The sequence below is a fragment of the Salmo salar genome, chromosome 16, assembly GCF_965601325.2.
Source record: "Salmo salar chromosome 16, fSalSal1, whole genome shotgun sequence".
Taxonomy (NCBI): Eukaryota; Metazoa; Chordata; class Actinopteri; order Salmoniformes; family Salmonidae; genus Salmo; species Salmo salar.
This window is the reverse complement of record NC_138306.1, coordinates 44,667,430-44,688,090: the sequence shown is the minus strand read 5'-3', so window position 1 is coordinate 44,688,090 and position 20,661 is coordinate 44,667,430. Positions and strand designations below refer to the sequence as shown.

General features: G+C 39.9%; 1 protein-coding gene across 1 annotated transcript; it reads left to right on the top strand.

Annotated features, from left to right (window-relative positions):
- Positions 1-7: 7 nt before the first annotated feature.
- LOC106573909 (U6 snRNA-associated Sm-like protein LSm4) lies at positions 8-3,871 on the top strand. Its single transcript, XM_014149361.3, has 5 exons — positions 8-142; positions 786-827; positions 1,012-1,110; positions 2,550-2,733; positions 2,893-3,871. The coding sequence occupies exons 1-5, from the start codon at positions 140-142 to the stop codon at positions 3,015-3,017; spliced, it is 453 nt and encodes a 150-aa protein (XP_014004836.1). The 5' UTR covers positions 8-139; the 3' UTR covers positions 3,018-3,871.
- Positions 3,872-20,661: the final 16,790 nt, after the last annotated feature.

The window sequence follows — 20,661 nt, the reverse complement described above, 5'->3', positions numbered from 1 at the left end:
CTGACGTATTGACTTATGGTACACTTGTAGCGACAACTTCCGTTAAACTTCCGCACGTTAAACGTTAGCGTTGGTAAAGAATTAATGCCCAAAAAATCCAGTTCAGTTGACCGGATAGTTTGTAATATAGTCTGTTATAATGGTAAGTATATATTTGATCGAGTTACAGTAATATGACGACTGTTATTTGCTTGTGTGGGACGGTGGAATGGGTCGAGCACAAACGCGCGGCTGTTGTTTACCATGCAGCTAGCTATGTGCTAATGTAACGTGAACGTAGTTAAATTGCCAATTCATTGTATTAACGCTAATAGTTAACACAAAATATAAAATATCTACTATAAGAATACACATAGATTAGAATTTTGTATTTAAACACTGTTTGTATTTCAAGTCAAATGTGACCTAGCGTGCTAGCTAACTGGTTATTATACCAGCTAACGTTAGCCATGCACATTTTTGCCAACTAACTTTACATGTGTTCTGAACATGTATAGTATACTTAAACAGTAACGCACGAAGGGGTGTGGTATATGTCCAATATACCACGACTAAGGCCTGTTCTTAACACGACGCATCGTGGAGATCCTGGACATATACCACAAACCCCCGAGGTGCCATATTGCTATTATAAACTGGTTACCAATTTAATTAGAGCAGTATAACTAAATGTTTTGTCATACACGTGGTATACGGTCTGATATACCATGGCTTTCAGCCAATCAGATCTCAGGGCTCAAACCACCCAGTTTATAATGACTTAACTCTATATTTGAAATTCACAGCTACCTCTATCTTTGCTGAAGACTGCACAGAACCACCCAATGGTAAAGACTGATTAAATTAGTCAATTTTTGTCTAGTGGTATTTTACTCTGAATAGTTTTGAGTCATGCGAGTTCAAATGTCTCTCTGTTTGTTCATATTGATTTGGTCCTTAGTTTTTGTGGCACAAACATAACCCACACAGCTTTGATTTCTAACCCCAATTCTTCTTCCCAATACTCCTCAGCTGGTGGAGTTGAAGAATGGAGAGACGTATAACGGACACTTGGTCAGTTGTGACAACTGGATGAATATAAATTTACGAGAAGTCATCTGCACCTCAAGGGTAAAGGGTTTGTCTATAAGTACTTGTCGAGACTCAAGAGTTGTGACCACTGATCTGAAATATGTACATGGTTGCTTGCAGTGGTGTAAAAATACTTTAAAGTACTACTTAAGTAGTTTTTTTGAGTATCTGTACTTTACTTTTTATATTTTTGACAACTTTTACTCCACTACATTCCTGAAGAAAATAATGTACTTTCTACATCATTAATTTTCCCTGACACCCACAAATACATGTTACATTTTGACAGGAAAATGGTCCAATTCACACACTTATCAAGAGAACATCCCTGGTCATCTCTACTGCCTGTGATCTGGCGGACTCACTAAATACAAATGCTTTGTTTGTAAATTAATGTCAGAGTGTTGTAGTGTGCCCCTGGCTATATGTAAATTTAAAAAATAGAAAATTGTGCTGTCTGGTTTGCATAATATAAGGAATTTGACATTTTTAATACTTTTACTTTTGATACTTGAGTATATTTCAAACCAAATACTTTTAGACATTTACTCAGTGGGTGTTTTACTGGGAGACTTTTACTTGAGTCATTTTCTATTAAGGTATATTTACTTCTACTCAAGTATGACTTTTGAGTACTTTTTCCACCACTGGTTGCTTGTGAGTGACAACCACAAATGAATAGGCTAGATTGTTGCCTAAACATCAGACTGTTACCATGGTTACTCCATGGATTATCAGTCTGCCGGAAGTCGCCCTAAAAAAGATGCAATAGTCTCTACAAGACAGAATGTTGAAAAAAATTATATTTACACTTACTTTACCGGTTGAACATGCTGTTGGTCCTTTTGGCAGCAGGTGGAGATAGGTTATCCACAGGAGAGGGTTGTTTACCTGACTTTTTGCGGCGCCGGTAGGTTCTGTCACTGTGTTTTATAACTCTTTGATGTATTGCACGCAAAGCACAATATGTAAACAATAGCCGAATGTGACCGAACGTAGTCGACCGAAGCACGTTTCCTCGCAATCGGCAGGAAGTGTTTACCATTCGGTTAGGTTCGGCTATATTGTGCAAATTGCATCAGTATTGGAAGTAAAAACCGTAAATGTAGACCAGTGTACTGAAGATCGGGTTGATAACACTTCCTTGTGGATATTTTATATCAGATTACCTTTGACATAGGGACAACGGGTAAGGTAAATTGAAATTAAGTTTGTTCAACATTTGGACTTGTAATGGGACTGTTTGGGAATGCTGACCCTACATGTTAGAGATGAGTGTGTAAGTATTTTACTCTCCGATTCTAAAAGAGGCTTGCTACATGGCCAAGTCTTATTTCCGAATCAATGATCAGAAAAATGACCATGTATAACCACAAGATGGCACTATTGACAATCAAAAGATTCAGTTTGTAGGAGATCTACTAAAACTAAGTTAATGCTGAAACTCTCCCCTTATCCCATTCGCTCCCATCGTTTAGGATGGAGATAAATTTTGGAGGATGCCTGAGTGTTACATCAGAGGAAGCACCATAAAGTACCTGCGTATCCCTGATGAGATCATTGACATGGTGAAGGAAGAGGTGGTGTCCAAGGGCCGCGGGCGAGGGGGCATGCAGCAGAACAAACAGCAGGGCAAGGGTCGAGGGGGAGGAGCAGGCAGAGGTAAGATGGAACCTCTCTCTCTGGAGTGGCAAATTGGGAAAATTTGTTTGGGGTGCTTGTAATGTGAAGCAATTGGGGCCTATATGACAGTATCATTTTGTAAATGTTTCCTTGTTGAAAGGGTTTGTGTCATACTGTATATGCATGCTCTATGTTTAGGTGTGTTTGGAGGCCGTGGTCGGGGCATGCCAGGAGTGGGCATGCCAGGAGTGGGCAGAGGCCAGCAGCAACAGGAGAAGAAGCCTGCTGGTGGCAAACCTCAGGGAGTCAAGAACCAGCACTGAGGAGAGGAACAGACAGGTCAAATGTAAGGGACAAGTGTAGTTTTCACAGAATGACAACGCTATCAGTCAGTGGAGGTCACCTCACACAATGGCTGGTGTAATGGCCATTACTGCTCCCTCACAGCCATTTTTTAGCAATGTGTGTTTGACCTCCACCAATTGTGAAATCACAACGTGAGAACTGTGAATATTCTGTGCAGTTCAGAAAAGGCAGGGTTTTGCCTTAAAGTTTTTGTTTAGTTATCAATTTGGGCAACCGTCAGAAACATGTAATTATCGTCCTCAAGAACTCAACAGTAACTGAAATTTGAGAACTTCAATTTTATTGTGCCCAGAGCAATCTACTACGTTGATTCTACCCAATTGTCTTCAGTGTAATGTAAGCTATGTAAAGCACCCTTTTTTGGCATCCATTTTATGCCCTTGGAATTTGAAGACTTAAGTTGATTGTGTTATATGAGGACAAATACCTAGTTGGTTAAAGAAATGTCAAGAAGTCTTGACAGTTTATTTTCAGAGTCCCAATTGGGGGTTTCTAAATGTTTTACTTTTGTGGAGTTTATTTGCATATTGTAACATGAGACAATAATGTTGTAATTTAGCCTATACAAAAGAACATGAATACATTTTTTGTTTAATATACTCTACTTGAATGTATGAAAGAAGAAAAACTATCGGATTTGTTTTGAATGGGTCTACATACAGAATGAAAAGGTATTTTGCTACGCTCATGTTAGCTTACCTCTAAAATGACAAAACACAATTTGTGTAGTAGGTTTATGTTCTTGTATAACTAACCAGCTATGAAAAATAAAAAAAAGTCAACATAAACAATCAAGCTTGCATATAACAAAGCTGCTGTAACCCTTTCTTTTGTATAGGCTAAAGCACAACCGCAATCACACAGCTGCTGAATCAGCAATAATGCAGCCCTGATTAACATGACACTATAATTCATGGAGTTAAATATCACATGAGATGGTGACTGATTTATGATGCTGTTCTTTGAGTTTTATTACTGTGGTCTTGCATGTCTTGTGGCTGTTTTGAAATGAATCGGAATGGAACATAATCGCTGTTAGTTTCAGTTAAAACATGAAGCTCTGGAAAAAACATTCTCACTTTCATTTGCATGAAAAGCTAGCTTCAATTGAAAATGTAAAACGCATGGTATTCTTTGACAAGGGGTTGGTGGAAATTATGAGGAGATGGTTTCTCTATTACCTCTGAAATATTTGTATCAGGCAAAAAAGTGTTTTTCAATACCAAACTCCCTAAGCACTGGTTTAGTGTCCCATAAATGTTATGAGACCAATGTACCACATCTCTTTCTTGAAGAATATGACCCTGGATATCAAAGTTATGTAGCACTTGGAGAACAAAATTCTGCTAATTTGTTCATCTAAGTTTGGCGCTCAGCCATAAAAACGCTCGTTTGCCTTTTCCTGCCAGTGGTGAATGTATTTTGTTTTTAACAGCACTTTCAGGACGTTGTGAAAGATTCCATTAACAGAAGTTTCAAGCTAATGGGCTTCCTTTTTCTGAATAGAGACCTCAATTATGAGAGATACTTTAATGAATGTTGAAGTTACCCTATACCCAAATCCATGGCTATAGCATTACTCCTATGTATTAGATGTCCCTGTAAGCCACAATTCCGAACCATTGTGGGGAACTACTATGAGAGAGAATAGGGTATTGATGTGTGTGTGAATGAAGGGGAGAGATGGTTAATGGTCTCCAGTTAAAGGTTTTCCTCTGCCAAGATATGCCACAGATAAAGAGCCCTGAGATAAAGACAAACGGCTCTCTCCAAGATAAAGCTTTCAAGCTTGTGACTAATAAACATTTTCTGTCTTTCCATTTTAAAATTATAACCATTGAGTTAATGCCAATCCAAGAACTTCTAGCCTATTTCTTTGCTCATAGTTTAAAACGTTGTAGACGGCAAAACGTGTTAAACAACAAATACTATAGATTGCAATTATTTTGTCCCCATACTAATTAACTGGAACTAGTACAGTTAGCTAGTAGACAATGGACATCAGAGGGCCTGTGACTCATGATGATAATAGCCCTGTATGAATGTAGGCGTACATTAGTGGTGCACAGGTCAGCTGTTCACCCGCACCCACCCGCAATTGATGCTAACCCATCCGCAACCACCCGACTATACACACTAAGTGTACAAAAGATTAGGAGGAACATCTTCCTAATATTGAGTTACACCCCCTTTTGCCCTCAGAACAGCCTCAATTTGTCAGGGCATGGACACTACAAGGTGTCGAAAGCGTTTTACAGGGATGCTGGCCCATGTTGACTCCAATGCTTCTCACAGTTGTGTCCAGTTGGCTTGATGTCCTTTAGGTGGAGAAAATGGAAGAAAAAATATATATGCTTTCAAAATAAAATCTGTTTGACTGGTAGTAAGGTAATAGAAAGCTGTGAAAACCACCCAATGTGTTTCTCATAAGATTTTAGTTCAGCTTGGATACATATTTTATGTGGTTGAAATACTATCAGCATTCTCTCAACATGCTGAAAGAAAGAAATCATATTTCTTCACTCCTGTTCCCGAATAAAACATTTTGCCCGCATTTGGTGTAACCTGGCATCAAGAAATGCTAAATTCTGCAGGAGTTAATATTATGGCTATGTGAGCAGTTATGGACCTACAGTCTGTGTCCAGACCTCAATGTAGCCTATAGATATGAATTGCACAAGAATGATACATTTATGGATTTTTTAAGGTATTGTTTTCTCTTTATTCAACCTGTGGTGGATATAACCGTGGGGACTGTGGGTTATGAGTCAACCCGCACATCACTAACGTACATACACTAAATGTCCAAAAGTATGTGGACACCCCATCAAATTAATGGATTCTACTATTTTAGCCACACCCGTTGCTGACATGTGTATAAAATCGAGCACACAGCCATGCAATCTCCATAGGGAAACATTGGCATTAGAATGTCACGTACTGAAGAGCTCAGTGACTTTCAACGTGGCACCGTCATAGGATGCCACCTTTCCAACAAGTCAGTTCATCAAAATGCTGCACTTCTAGAGATGCCGCGGTCAACTAAGTGCTGTTATTGTGAAGTGGAAACGTCTAAGAGCAACAACGGCTCAGTCGCGAAGTGGTAGGCCACTCAAGCTCACAGGACCGCCGAGTGCTGAAACGAGTAAAAATCGTCTGTCCTCTGTTGCAACACTCACTACCGAGTTCCAAACTGTCTCTGGAAGCAACGTCAGCACAAGAACTGTTCGTCGGGAGCTTCATGAAAGGGGTTTCCATGGCCGAGCACACAAGCCTAAGATCACCATGCGCAATGCCAATTGTCGGCTGGAGTGGCGTAATGCTTGCCGCCATTGGACTCTGGAGTTCTCTGGAGTGATGTATCACGCTTCACCATCTGGCAGTCCAACGGACAAATCTGGGTTTGGCGAATGCCAGGAGAACGCTACCTGCCCAAATGCATAGTGCCAACTGTAAAGTTTGTTGGAGGAGGAATAATGATCTGGGGCTGTTATATATGGTTCGGGCTAGGCCCCTTAGTTTCAGTGAAGGGAAATCTTAACGCTACAGCATACAATGACATTCTAGACGATTCTGTGCTTCCAACTTTGTGGCAATAGTTTGGGGAAGGCCTTTTCCTATTTCAGCATGATAATGTCCCCATGCACAAAGCGAGGTCCATACAGAAATGGTTAGTCAAGATCGGTGTGGAAGAATTTGACTGGCCTGCACAGAGCCCTACCTCAACCTCATCGAACACCTTTGGGATGAATTGGAACACCGACTGCGAGCAAGGCCTAATTGCCCAACATCAGTGCCCGACCGCACTAATGCTCTTGTGGCTAAATGGTCCCCACAGCAATGTTCCAACATCTAGTGGAAAGCCTTCCCAGAAGATTGGAGGCTGTTATAGGAGCAAAGGGGGGACCAACTCCATATTAATGTCCATGATTTTGGAATGAGATGTTCAACCAGCAGGTATCCACATATTTTTGGCCATGTATAATCAAATCATGCAAGAACAAGGGAAGTAGGCTCAAGGAGTTGAAGATTGGAAGGATATACATTTTACCATCAGCTTTCATGTGGTTGATCAATCTGTGTCATGTCAGATGCATTGGAAAACACATTCCCACTATCCCTACAATACCATATATGTGACTGTACTAAAGAAAAGGAAACCTCTCTTAAAATAAAAATGATTCGCCATCTCTGAATCACTAGTATGCATAGTGTTAACTGTGTTGCTAAAAGCTTTATTCTTGCTGCATTGGAATTCATTCGCTGTCAGTGTCACTTTCATTCTGAGAGACAGAATTTCACCACAAATGCAGAACGACATAAAAAGATGAGTTGCTGAGGGAGGAAAAACATTTGCTCTGCTTCTCAGTCATTGCTCAAGGGGTGTGCGGATCAGATCTGCGTGCGGATCAGATCTGCTGTAATTTATTTCCTGAAATGTTAGCTGTGATAACTGGCTTTGACCAGGGGGGTGGAAGGAGGGGGTAATTTCAGAGTTAGTCATTGTGTCTTCCTCTCCTCCACTCCTTGTCTCCCATCCTCCCACGCATTGTTTGCCAATACACCACTGCACCAGCCCACCCAAACGCAGCCTCGCTCTAATCTGCCACTCTCTCACCTGCGTCACATTGCATGACGGTGTTGCCATGGCGACGGCCCCCATCCTTGCTACCCGAGGAAGATGACGGCTGCTGATGCAGGCCGGCTGCTGATGTCATCACTTCCCTTGGGAAACTGGGTTATTTTTACTGCAGGGCACAAATATACCAGCCTGTCCATGTATTTATGGAAACCCGCATCTAATGCAGGCTGCCAGGAAACATTATTACAGTTTCTCTCACCATTCCCATTGAAGAGAAGCTTTTCCTTTCCTCAATTTAATTTCAGTGGTGAAATGAGAATTTCAGTGCTGCTGTTTTGAAAGGCCTCCTATTACTTTGGAGATTGACTCCCCAGTAGTTGTATGGGTTTGCCTAGTCTCCTGTCAATGCATTTAACACTGACTGTGAGACATGACGTTACAGGGTTATTTCCTTGAACTAACGCTGACTAGATTAATCTTAGACATCGTAGGCCTACAGCATGCTCTCTTGTAAGGACATCTGTCAACATTTTGAGCCCCTCTAGGCTGTTTGCTTTGATTCCATTATGCTTCCGCTTTATTGCATTATACTGACTCAACCCTTTTTTTTAGGCAAACACAAGTGCTAAAAGCCTTGCCATATTTGTGTGGCTGAGTGGCATATATATTTTTTTGCCATTGTGAAATGTCTTAAATGCATTCCCATATCTTTGTGCTTTCATCAAGTGGGTGTCACTGTCAAAGTGATTACTTTTTCATTGTGACTTGATATGAGAAGGGCATATTGAAAAAGGCTATGTTTTTGGCACAGAGGGCAGGTAAACTTTTTGTCTGAACCACAGAATTCCTTTCAGGCTTAGTTCACTGCAGTGATTTATGGTTCCTTTGACTATCAGTAAAAATCAACAAAGAATATCATTTAATATGTCATTCCCTCTCTGTAGTAGTCAATTCACACACAGAACCGTTGATCCCACTAAACAAACTTTTTTCGCTCATACACCAATATTAATCGTATGGTTTCCATGAAAACGTTGTTCAATTATTGTTGTTGACCGTCCCCCCCCCGTCCCCCCAAAACATTATTAATATGCATGCCTCTATTTTCTTTTCAAAAGTGAGATGAGAATGAATGGAAAAACTCTTGACATTTCAACAAAAAAAATAATCTTATTCATAAAGACATATGATGATTAATCAACTAATTGCTAAATGTCAGTCAACACATCAGCATCGAAATCACTGCACAATACCACTGCTGTGATGCGTGGGCTTACTGTGGCTTTGTGGCTTTGAGTGTGTGTGCGTGTGGGTCTGTGTGTGTGTGACAGGTATTATAGTGTCCCTCTAACCACCGTAGGCTCTAACCTCACATGAAACTAGTCCTCTACCTCCTTGTACACAGGGTTTCCCCCATAGCCGTGAGTGTGGAGCCTCACCTACACGTTGAAACTACGTCATGGGCCAAGAGGAGTGCACATGATGGGAACAGAGGTGAAGACAGGCCATGTACCACGAAACTGCTGCCCCTGCTCATTTTAACGGTAAAAACACTGCAAAACCGAACTGTGGTGAATCCAGAAAACACTCACATCAAAGCAATCATGCTGTGATAACATGCACTGAAACCTGGCATCAGGTTTGCTTGTTACTTCCATCTCAGACTTGTCATTGGAGGGGATGTAAAGCGTTCTGTAATAACGAGGCTACAGCATACATCTAAAAAATCATTTGATTTGATGAAGACAGATGTTCTCACCAAATACCTTAAACAACGCTAAACCGCTCCAATCGGGGACATAAATATTGGGTGATTCCTCGGCTACAACAGCTCAGCAAGTGACATATTGCTCAACACTAGCACACACTAGACCTATTCATTACCTGGGCCTGGCCACAGATTAAAGGTGTTCCATTCCCAGCATGCATTAGTGATGCCAAACATTCCTGATGTGTTATCACACTGTGCCTTGACTTGTAGCACTGAAATATGTGTACTCTAAATTCACCGTATGTCTGTACAGGCTTGATTCTCCTATCCTGCTTTGTTATAATGAACCTGCTATTGCAGTATCAATTATAGTTAAGGTTTGTGTTCATTAGGGTATACTGTAGCGAATCTGTTAAAAAACAGAATACAAACATTTCTTATTGCACAAGTTCAGATAATATGTCCCTGTTTCACTCCCTTTTGGGCTGTTTTCTTTGATTTCGTGCTTACTAAACATGACCCAGGTTCTCATAGTTACATGAGTATCTGCTCAATAGCAATGTACTACTTTGCCTCCAAATGTTAGATGCATTCAAGAGGTTTAACTGCAGGTGGAATGCTCTTATATAGGAGTTGATGTATACTTGGAGAATAGCTCAATTGCTAAGGGAATAAGATCCTTACATCCAGGGGTGTCATACCCTGACGGGGCACTGGGTTACGTTCCCCCTCATTTGTCCTGTAAACATTTTTTTGGGGGGTATGTTTATTATGTTATTTTTGGTTGTTATTTCCCTCTAATACTACTAACCACCTAGCAATTTTATGAAGTGGGCTTTAGTTAGCCCAGATAGGTTCTCAACCTCATAACTAGCTACCCAGAAGCAAACTACTTTTAGCAACGCTAGTATTTACACACTAGCGTTGCTTGGAATCAGCTGGCAAAAAAAACGTAATAGTCCAAAATAAAATGTAAACTTACTCTGCCGATTGTCCGTAGGGTTGGTCCTTATGCGGGCGGGGGGGGGGGGGGGGAACATGTAATAGAACATATATTAAACAGACTTTCCAAACGTGTTTCTGATGTAGACCCATTTCCTCTCCGCTTACCTCAAGTCAAAGTAAAAGTCCTGTACGTGCGCCATACCTGCAACAACAAAAAAAGCACAAACAAAAAAGCTCTATTGTCGAGAGCTGTTTTATAATTTAATGTGTTTATTGTTTGTCTATCTTTTTTATGTATTTGTCAACAAGTTTATATATGTTTACAACAAGCAAGGGCAAAATACAAGCAAAATATCAAAATAGGGGCATTGGGGAATAATAACATATTGTACGGAATACATTTGTACTATAGTGAAGCCGTCTCTAGAGTAATGCAAGGTCTCTTTCATGATCACGTGAAACTTCAATTGCTATGGAAATGCTGGGATGTGTTTTTCAATTATGTTAAAGGTAATTATGATGCAACTATGATGGTGATACGATATGGATTACAATTATGAATATTAAGGCTATACACACTACATTTTACACACATAGACACTCAAACATTCAAATCGGCAGAGTTATTATTTATTTGGACATCACACATTATAGTCTTACTCTTATACAGACATCATACACACTCTCATTATATCATATCCAATATCATCCACATCAACCTACTCAGATTTGTTACACACAAAATTTGTCTCAATTTTCTAATTTTTGGCTCACAGGCAAACAGGCAAGGGAATAAAAAAACTATTGCTAGAACCTATTTCTCGAATTCTAAATATCAGACATTTGAAAGCTCTAGTTTTGACCTTCATAATACCTCTGATGGCAATAACTTTACAAGCAGTAATTATGGTCAATTTAGCCTGAGAATAGTATCACTGAGAATAGTTATAATTGTAACGGTTTGGCAGATTATAAAAAAAGAAGATCAGTCTTTACATGGCTAAAAGAAAATGAATATAACATATACTGTTTATAGGAAACTCACTCTACATCCTTAGATGAAGTTGCGTGGAAAAAGGAATGGGGTGGTGAAATAATTTTCTGTCATGGACAAAGGAACTCAAAGGGTGTAATGATATTAATAAACAAAAATGTCGATCTGAATGTGCAAATAATCAGGAATGATTCGCAAGGAAGGTGGATCCTTTTGAATATGAAAGTGGACGAAAAATTAATTTGGCTCATTAATCTATATGGTCCAAATCAGGATGATCCACACTTCTTCGAAAAACATTTATACCAATTTATTGAATTTACAGGCAACAAATGATCTAATCATTATGGTACTATAACACAGTGTTAAGTACCTCAATGGACCGTAAAGGTAATCACTCTACAAACTATCATCACCGTGCTCTTAAGGAAATCACAAATATTATGGACACATTAGAAATAGTGGATATTTGGAGACTAAAAAACCCAGACCTAGTGAGATATACATGGAGGAGACTTAATCAAGCTAGTCGTCTTGACTACTTTCTTGTTTCTTTCTCTCTTGCATCAAAGGTTAAAAAAGTTTTAATAGGAGACAGAATGCGATCGGATCATCATCATCTAATTGGCATTCACATAACTCACATAACACATTATAGATTTTCCACGTGGACGAGGATATTGGACATTTAATCAAAGTTTACTGGAGGACAACTTATTTTTAACTAAGACAAAATAATTTATAACTGAATTTTCCCAGTATAATATAGGTTCAGCAAATCCCCTTATTGTTTGGGATACCTTTAAATGTACCTTCAGGGGTCATTCAATTCAATATTCATCAATAATAAAAAATACGTTTCTGGCTAAAGAAACAAGACTAACAATGGAAATCCATGAACTAATAGTACAGGTAGATAGCAATAAAAACGATACAACAGTGATATAAAATAAGTTAGAGGAAACACAAAAATAACTTATTCAAGAATGATCTAATGTAATCTATTACAAAAATAAAGCAAACTGGATGGAATATGGAGAACAATGCACAAAATTCTTCCTGAATCTCCAATACAGGAACGCTAACAAAAAGAATTAGCAAAAACACGTTACTGAAGACGGAGTCATCTATGATTCTTCTAATTATATTTTAAAAGAGGAAGCTAATTATATTAGGCAGATGTTCTCTTTTCCGTTTTATCCTCTCCCACTGAATGAAGATTACGTTAAGGAATTCTTTCCAAATAATATAAAAAATGGAAAATTAACAAATGTACAGAAAGATCAGTGCGAATTACAGAGGAAGAACTTTTTGAGGTTATTAAATCCTTTCAGTCTGGAAAAACCCCAGGGCTTGATGGCATACCGGTAGAGGTATATCAAGTATTTTTTGATATACTAAAAGCTCCATTGTTAGATTGTTTTAACTACTCCTATAGAAATGGTAGTCTGTCAGGTACTCAGCAGGAAGGTCTGATTTCTCTATTACTAAAACAAGACCCAGATGGCAAATACAAAGACCCAGTCTATCTAAAAAACTGGAGGCCCCTTACACTTCAATGTTGTGATGCAAAAATACTAGCAAAATGCGTAGCACTCAAAATTAAAAGGGTTTTACCAGGTATTGTTCATCCTGATCAGACAGGTTTTTTACATGGATGATACATTGGAGATAATATACGACAACTACTAGAAATAATAGAACATCATGAAACATATAAGAAGCCAGGAATGGTATTTATAGCGGATTTTGAAAAGGCATTTGACAAAGTAAGACTGGATTTTATTTATAAATGGCTGGATTTTTTCAATTTCAGTAATTCTGTTATAAAATGGGTAAAAATAATGTATAGCAACCCCAGGTGTAAAATAGTAAATAACGGCTACTTCTCAGAGAGTTTTGAATTGTCAAGAGGAGTTAAACAAGGGTGTCCGCTGTCACCATATCTATTCGTTATGGCCATCGAAATGCTAGCTATTAAAATCAGATCCAATAACAACATTAGAGGATTAGAAATCCAAGGCTTAAAAAAAAGTTGTCCATGTATGTCGATGACTTTATGTTTTATGTTAAGTCTGCAAGCTAGATCCCTGCAATGTCTCATTAAAGATCTAGATAACTTTTCTGTACTCTCTGGACTAAAACCTAATTATAACAAGTGTACAATATTACGTATTGGATCCTTAAAAAATACAATGTTTACATTACCCTGCAGCTTACCTATAAAATGGGCTGATGGTGAAGTAAACATACTTGGTATTCATATCACAAAAGATATAAATAAGCTCTCCACAATGAATTTCAATAGAAAACTTGTAAAAATAGACAAGATCCTGCAACCATGGAGAGGTAAATACCTGTCTATTTATAGAAAAATTGCCCTGATTAACTCCTTAGTCATATCTCAGTTTACTCACTTACTTATGGCGCTGCCTACTCCTGATGATTCGTTTTTCAAATCATATGAGCAAAAAATATTTTGCTTTATCTGGGACGCTAAACCAGACAAAATAAAACGAGCCTGTCTATATAATGAATATGAATTGGGTGGGTTGAGATGATTAAATATAAAGCACTAAACCTCTCTCTAAAAGCTTCACTCATTCAAAAGTTTTATTTGAACCCTAAATGGTTCTCAAGCTCATCCATTGTTTAAAAATTGCCTTTTTGCCTTTGTGCAGATTGCCATGTCTCATTTTCGATTAATTGAAAATGATACTTTTTTCAAAGTATCTGTCTTCTTCAAACAAGCATTGCAGAGCTGGATAAAATTTCAATTTCATCCCCCTGAAAAGATAGAACAAATATTACAACAAATATTATGGCTGAACTCAAATGTGCTGGTTGATAAAATACCTGTATTTATGGGAAAGATGTTTGAAAAGGGTATTTTGTTCTTAAATTATATTGTAAATTGTAATGGTAGAGTTATGTCCTTCATGGAGTTATCAGAATTCTACGGGAAGGTCTGCTCAATCCAAGAGTACAACCAATTGATTACAGCATTGCCCCAAAAATGAAGGAGGCGGGTGGCTGCGGGAGGAGGTAGGGAACTGGTCTGTCTGCCCAATATAAAGGATCAAAACTGGCAGAGGAATAAAAATAGCATAAATAGGAAAGTATACCAGTTTCATTTGAGGACCAGGATGTTGACAACTGTGCCATACAGATTGCAAAATAGTTGGGAAGAGATGTTTGATGTACCGATTCCAGGGTACAGGGTGTGTGAGTTGATATATAAAACAACGCAAGATTCAAGACTTTGTGCTTTTCAGCTAAAATTATTATATAGAATTCTTGCCACCAACAAAATGTTGAATTTTTGGGGCATAAAATCATCGAAGCTCTGCAGATTTTGTTGTGAGGATACAGAATCAATAGTCCATTTATTTTGGTATTGCCCTCAGGTAGCCTGTTTCTGGACTCAGGTCCAGGAATGGCTGAAAATGCATAGCATTGATCTAAAATTGACCCTACAAATAGTACCGTTAGGAGATCTGGAGAGAACAGGTCAGTCAATTACTAATATACTAATACTCTTAGTAAAAGTATTTATCTTCAACACGCAATCTGTAGATTCTATTCGATTAGATAGATTGAAATTGTACGTTAAACATCATAGCATAGTTGAAAGATATGTGTTGCGTAGAAACACGAAGTGGGTGGCCAGCAGAGATAGATGGGATGGGCTGAGGGAAGCTTAGGGTTGGTATGTGGAATTGGAGACAAGTGGGAGTGGAGTTGCTGTGTGAGAGAGAGAATGATGGTCAAAAGATAAAGGGGGGAAAAAGTCTAAATAAAACATAATAAAAGTGCATTTGAATGACACTAAGTGGCAGTGTTTTTACAACTAATGCCAGTTTGCCTGAGGCTGATGCCGTGCAGGTGTTTGTACACATGCATATACACACACTCTCATTCAAATAAACACATACAAGAACACACACATACATGTAATAGTGCCAGACATGCACACAACATGATTTCAGTTGTCCTTGATGTCCTTTGTTTTAAATCTATTATATTTAGTTTTATTTTTTTGGCATTGTTGTTTGCTGTTTTCTTCTGTCTTTTCCTTTTTTCTCTTTAGTTAATTCTCTTGGTTGTTGGTGCATTGGGGGGGGGGGGGACTGTGGTAGGGGTCTGGTTGAGGGACAGCTATTGGGGAACTGTGGGGGGATCTTGGAGGGTTCAGGTTTCACAAGACTGTGATCATGAAAAAGGAAACTATGACATATATTTTATATCACTATCATGCACACGCACCCTCACACATAAGGATGGCTCTGTTGCGGAAAGACTGATACATGTTTAATAGTGTCTTGATGCTGTATTGTTTGTCCTTCATGTTCTAATACTTTAATGTTACCCCTTCCTTGTATTTTTTGTAATAAATAATAAAAAAAATTAAAAAATTAAATAAAAAAAGCAAGAACATGTCGGGACTTTTATTTTGACATGAGGTAAGCAGAGAGGAACTGACCTCGCTAAGGAAATGGGCCTACAGCAGACCCACGTTTGGAAATTCTGTTTAATTATACGTTCCATTAATGTTTTTTTTAGTGTCAAATTCACTCCTGCATAAGGACCAAGCCTACAGCCTACAGACAAATGAAAATGTATTTAATAACTTCTGGCTTCCAGCGGACTATTCCGTTTTTTTGAAAGTTAATTCCCAGTCACGCTAGTGTGTAAATACTAGCATTGTTAAAAGCAGTTACCATGAAACCTTTTCAGGCTTTGAATCAAGTTAGAGTAGCTAGCTTGTCTATCATAGCTGGCATGCCTGCTGGCAAGGTTGGTAGACTTTAGAAAACCACAAAATAACTAAATATACTGAATGACTCACATTCCTTTCAATCTTTCATTTAAACAGAGATACAGAGAAGGATTTAGTTTATAAAAAATATTTAAAAAACAGTTCAGCTCAAGAGGTATGCTTAGATATGCAGCAAAATATACAGTTGAAGTTGGAAGTTTACATACACCTTAGCCAAATACATTTAAACACAGTTTTTCACAATTCCTGACATTTAATCCTAGTAAAAATTCCCCGTCTTAGGTCAGTTAGGATCACCACTATTTTAAGAATGTGAAATGTCAGAATAATAGTAGAGAGAATGATTTATTTCAGCTTTTATTTATTTCATCACATTCCCAGTGGGTCAGAAGTTTACATACACTCAATTAGTATTTGGTAGCATTGCCTTTAAATGATTTAACTTGGGTTAAACGTTTCGGGTAGCCTTGCACACACTTCCCATTATAAGTTGTGTGAATTTTTGCCCATTCCTCCTGACAGAGCTGGTGTAACTGAGTCAGGTTTATAGGCCTCCTTGCTCGCACATGCTTTTTCAGTTCTGCCCACAAATTTTCTATAAGATTGAGGTCAGGGCTTTGTGAGTGGCACTCCAATACCTTGACTTTGTTGTTCTTAAGCCATTTTGCCACAACTTTGGAAGTATGCTTGGGGTCATTGTCCATTTGGAAGACACATTTGCGACCAAGCTTTAATTTCCTGACTGATGTCTTTGAGATGTTGCATCAATATATCCACATAATTTCCCTTCCTCATGATGCCATCTATTTTGTGAAGTGCACCAGTCCCTCCTGCAGCAAAACACCCCCACAACATGATGCTGCCACCCTCATGCTTCACGGTTGGGATGGTGTTCTTCGGCTTGCAAGCCTCCCCTTTTTTCCTCCAAACATAACGATGGTCATTATGGCTAAACAGTTATATTTTTGTTTCATCAGACCAAAGTACGATCTTTGTCCCCATGTGCAGTTGCAAACCGTAGTCTTTTTATGGCAGTTTTATGACAGTGTGCCACGGTTGTTGTAAGAGGCGCAGCGTTTGTTGAGTTCCACATATTTATTTAAAGTGAAACTTCTTTACCCAAAACAATAAACAAGCAACACAATGTGACTACGTGGTGACTCAAGCACCAACACAAACAATATCCCACAAACACAAGTGGGAGAAATGGCTACCTAAATATGATCCCCAATTAGTGGCAACAATTACCAGCTGCCTCTAATTGGGAACCATACAAAACACCAACATAGAAATATTGAACTAGAACACCCCCTAGTCACGCCCTGGCCTACTACACCATAGAGAACCAAGGGTTGTTGACACGCACTTCAGGGTTAGTGCGAGGTGCTGGCACAGGACATACCAGACTGGGGAGGCGCACTGGAGGCCTGGTGCTTGGAGCCGGCACAAGTGGCACCGGACTGGTGACACGCACTTCAGGGCGAGTGCGGGGAGCTGGCACAGGACGTACCGGACTGGGAAGGCGCACTGGAGGCCTGGTGCGTGGAGCCGATACAGGTGGCACCAGACTGTTGACACGCACTTCAGGGAGGGTGCGGGGAGCTGGCACAGGACTCACCAGACTGCTGACAGGATATTCAGGTCAAATGTTATGCAGAACACACCTGCACAACATCTCTCTCATCTCTCTCTCTCCCAACTTCTCCATCGCCTCCCTGACGGTCTCTGGCTCTTCAGGAAGAGTGCGGAGAGCTGGCACAGATGGCACCGGACTGATGACCCGCTCTTCAGGGTGAGTGCGAGGAACCGGCACAGGACATACCGGACTGGGGAGGCGCACTGGTGGACTGGTGCATTGAGCCGACACAGATGGCACCGGACTGATGACACGCTCTTCAGCACGCCTGCACTGCTGCCTACTCCTCGCCAACATCATTCTCCGATATCCCTCCTCACATTGCTCTATCAACTCCCAGGCGGGCTCTGGCTCTCTCCTTAGGTCGACCGACCACTTCTCTATCGCCTCCCTGACGGTCTCTGGCTCTTCCCTCTGCTCAGCCGCCAGCTCCATGTGCCCCCCCCAACAAACAAAAAAATCTTGGGGTTTCTGTGGCCGCGGCCCCCGGCGTCATCGCTGTCCTTCCATGCTCGTTTGTGAATCCCGCCAAGGAAGGGTCTCGTGTCCTCCCATGACTTCCCCCCATGTCCAAAACTCATTTACCTCGTGCAGACGCTGCTTGGTCCTCTTTTGGTGGGATATTCTGTCACGGTTGTTGTAAGAGACGGACCAAGGCGCAGCATTTGTTGAGTTCCACATATTTATTTAAAGTGAAACTTCTTTAACCAAAACAATAAACAAGCAACACAACGTGACTACGTGGTGACACAAGCACCAACACAAACAATATCCCACAAACACAAGTGGGAGAAATGGCTACCTAAATATGATCCCCAATTAGAGGCAACGATTACCAGCTGCCTCTAATTGGGAACCATACAAAACACCAACATAGAAATATTGAACTAGAACATCCCCTAGTCACGCCCTGACCTACTACACCATAGAGAACCAAGGGCTCTCTATGGCCAGGGCGTGACACAGTGGCTTCTTCCTTGCTGAGTGGGCTTTCAGTTTATGTTGATATAGGACTCGTTTTACTGTGGATATAGATACTTTTGTACCTGTTTCCTCCAGCATCTTCACAAGGTCTTTTGCTGTTGTTCTGGGATTGATTTGCACTTTTCGCACCAAAGTACGTTCATATCTAGGAGACAGAACGCATCTCCTTCCTGAGCGGTATGACAGCTGCGTGGTCCCATGGTGTTTATACTTGCGTACTATTGTTTGTACAGATGAACGTGGTACCTTCAGGCATTTGGAAATTGCTCCCAAGGATGAACCAGACTTGTGGAGGTCTACAATTTTTTTCTCTTGGCTGATTTCTTTTGATTTTCCTATGATGTCAAGCAAAGAGGCATTGAGTTTGAAGGTAGGCCTTGAAATACATCCACAAGTACACCTCCAATTGACTCAAATTATGTCAATTAGCCTATTAGAAGCTTCTAAAGCCATTTCTGGAATTTTCCAAGCTGTTTAAAGGCACAGTCAACTTAGTGTATGTAAACTTCTGACCCACTGGAATTGTGATACAGTGAATTATAAGTTAAATAATCTGTCTGGTAACAATTGTTGGAAAAATTACTTGTGTCATGCACAAAGTAGATGTCCTAACCAACTTGCCAAAACTATAGTTTGTTAACAAGAGATTTGTGGAGTGGTTGAAAAACGAATTTTAATGACTCCAACCTAAGTCTATGTAAACTTCCGACTTCAACTGTCCATACTTTTGACATAGAATTAAGCATAATGAGCTGTTTCACGTGTTTGAAAAATGCGAAATTCTCACATTTATGGTCGGAGGACCTAGCCCCTCTCCGCACCACCCGCCAGCCATCCTCATATACTTTGTGCTCCCTCAGATTTTTGGGGTGCATGACGCCCCTCTTTACATCTCTCCTGTCTTCCTTTTGTACTCTTCTGTACATTGGTGATGTCATTCCTTCCTTGACAGTAACAAATATAAGATCTTGCCCTGTACATAATATACTTTCTCAGCAACTGATATAACCACCTTGTCGTATTCATTAAATTTATGACTTGTTGGGTTATTCACTGAAAATAGATCATCATTAGAGCATTCAGCCTTGAAATGATGTCATAAAACAATGTAAATGATCTGAATACATACAACTGCATGGCCTTTTTCGTCATGCCCCAAAACCTTGTATAGCAACAGCATGTGTATTATAGAATGAGCAGGCTACAACAGCCCTGATCACATTGCAACAAAAACATACTAGGAGATGTTACTGCATCTTTTTATCCTCAACTGAGTTTTTTTTCTCTCAGGACCACCTCCGCACGCTTTGCACTGTTGATTCAGCTCTTTCTAACATAAATATCTTGCCTGTTCAGTAAACAGTGTTCACCCCTCCCCCTTTTCACCCCTTACTTCCGCCACTGAGAGTTCCATCGCTGTTCTCTCTCTCTCTGACATCACAGACAGACGTGGTCCGCCCACTGAGCGGGTCCGCCCCCACGATGCCTTGCAGAGATGGGCCTACTTATGACGCACACACGCCTCCTCGGTATAACCCTTACCATGCCAGTATGAAGACTGGGGGAGCCGGATTAGGCTCAGTTTCAAAAATAGGATTAAAAGTGCATGCACTTCAATGTTTTGTTCTAGAAATTGAGCAGGTCCATTCACAGGAGACAAATCAGATTGTGTCTAATAACAGCAGTGGAAAATGATCTTCTATAACATCTGCGTGTAGAAACAATATGTTGATTTAGTATGGCCTTTGGGACAGGTATTTAAAGGAATAGTTCAAGATTTTGGCAATGAAGCGACTCCTCCAGAGTCAGATGAACTGGTGGATACCAGTTTTATGTCTCTGCGTCCAGTATGAAGGAAGTTAAATGTAGTTTCGCAAACTAATGCAAACTAGCATTAGCACAATGCCTAGACATCTACAGGAACAGTTTAGCATGCTGGGGAAGTAGACAGCCTTATTCTAAAATTTAA

Bases quoted from the DNA above. Each gene is read 5' to 3' on its own strand.
- LOC106573909 (XM_014149361.3), top strand. The intron at 1,111-2,549 runs GTAAAGGGTTTG...CCCATCGTTTAG, and splicing joins AAGTCATCTGCACCTCAAGG to GATGGAGATAAATTTTGGAG. The intron at 2,734-2,892 runs GTAAGATGGAAC...CTCTATGTTTAG, and splicing joins AGGGGGAGGAGCAGGCAGAG to GTGTGTTTGGAGGCCGTGGT.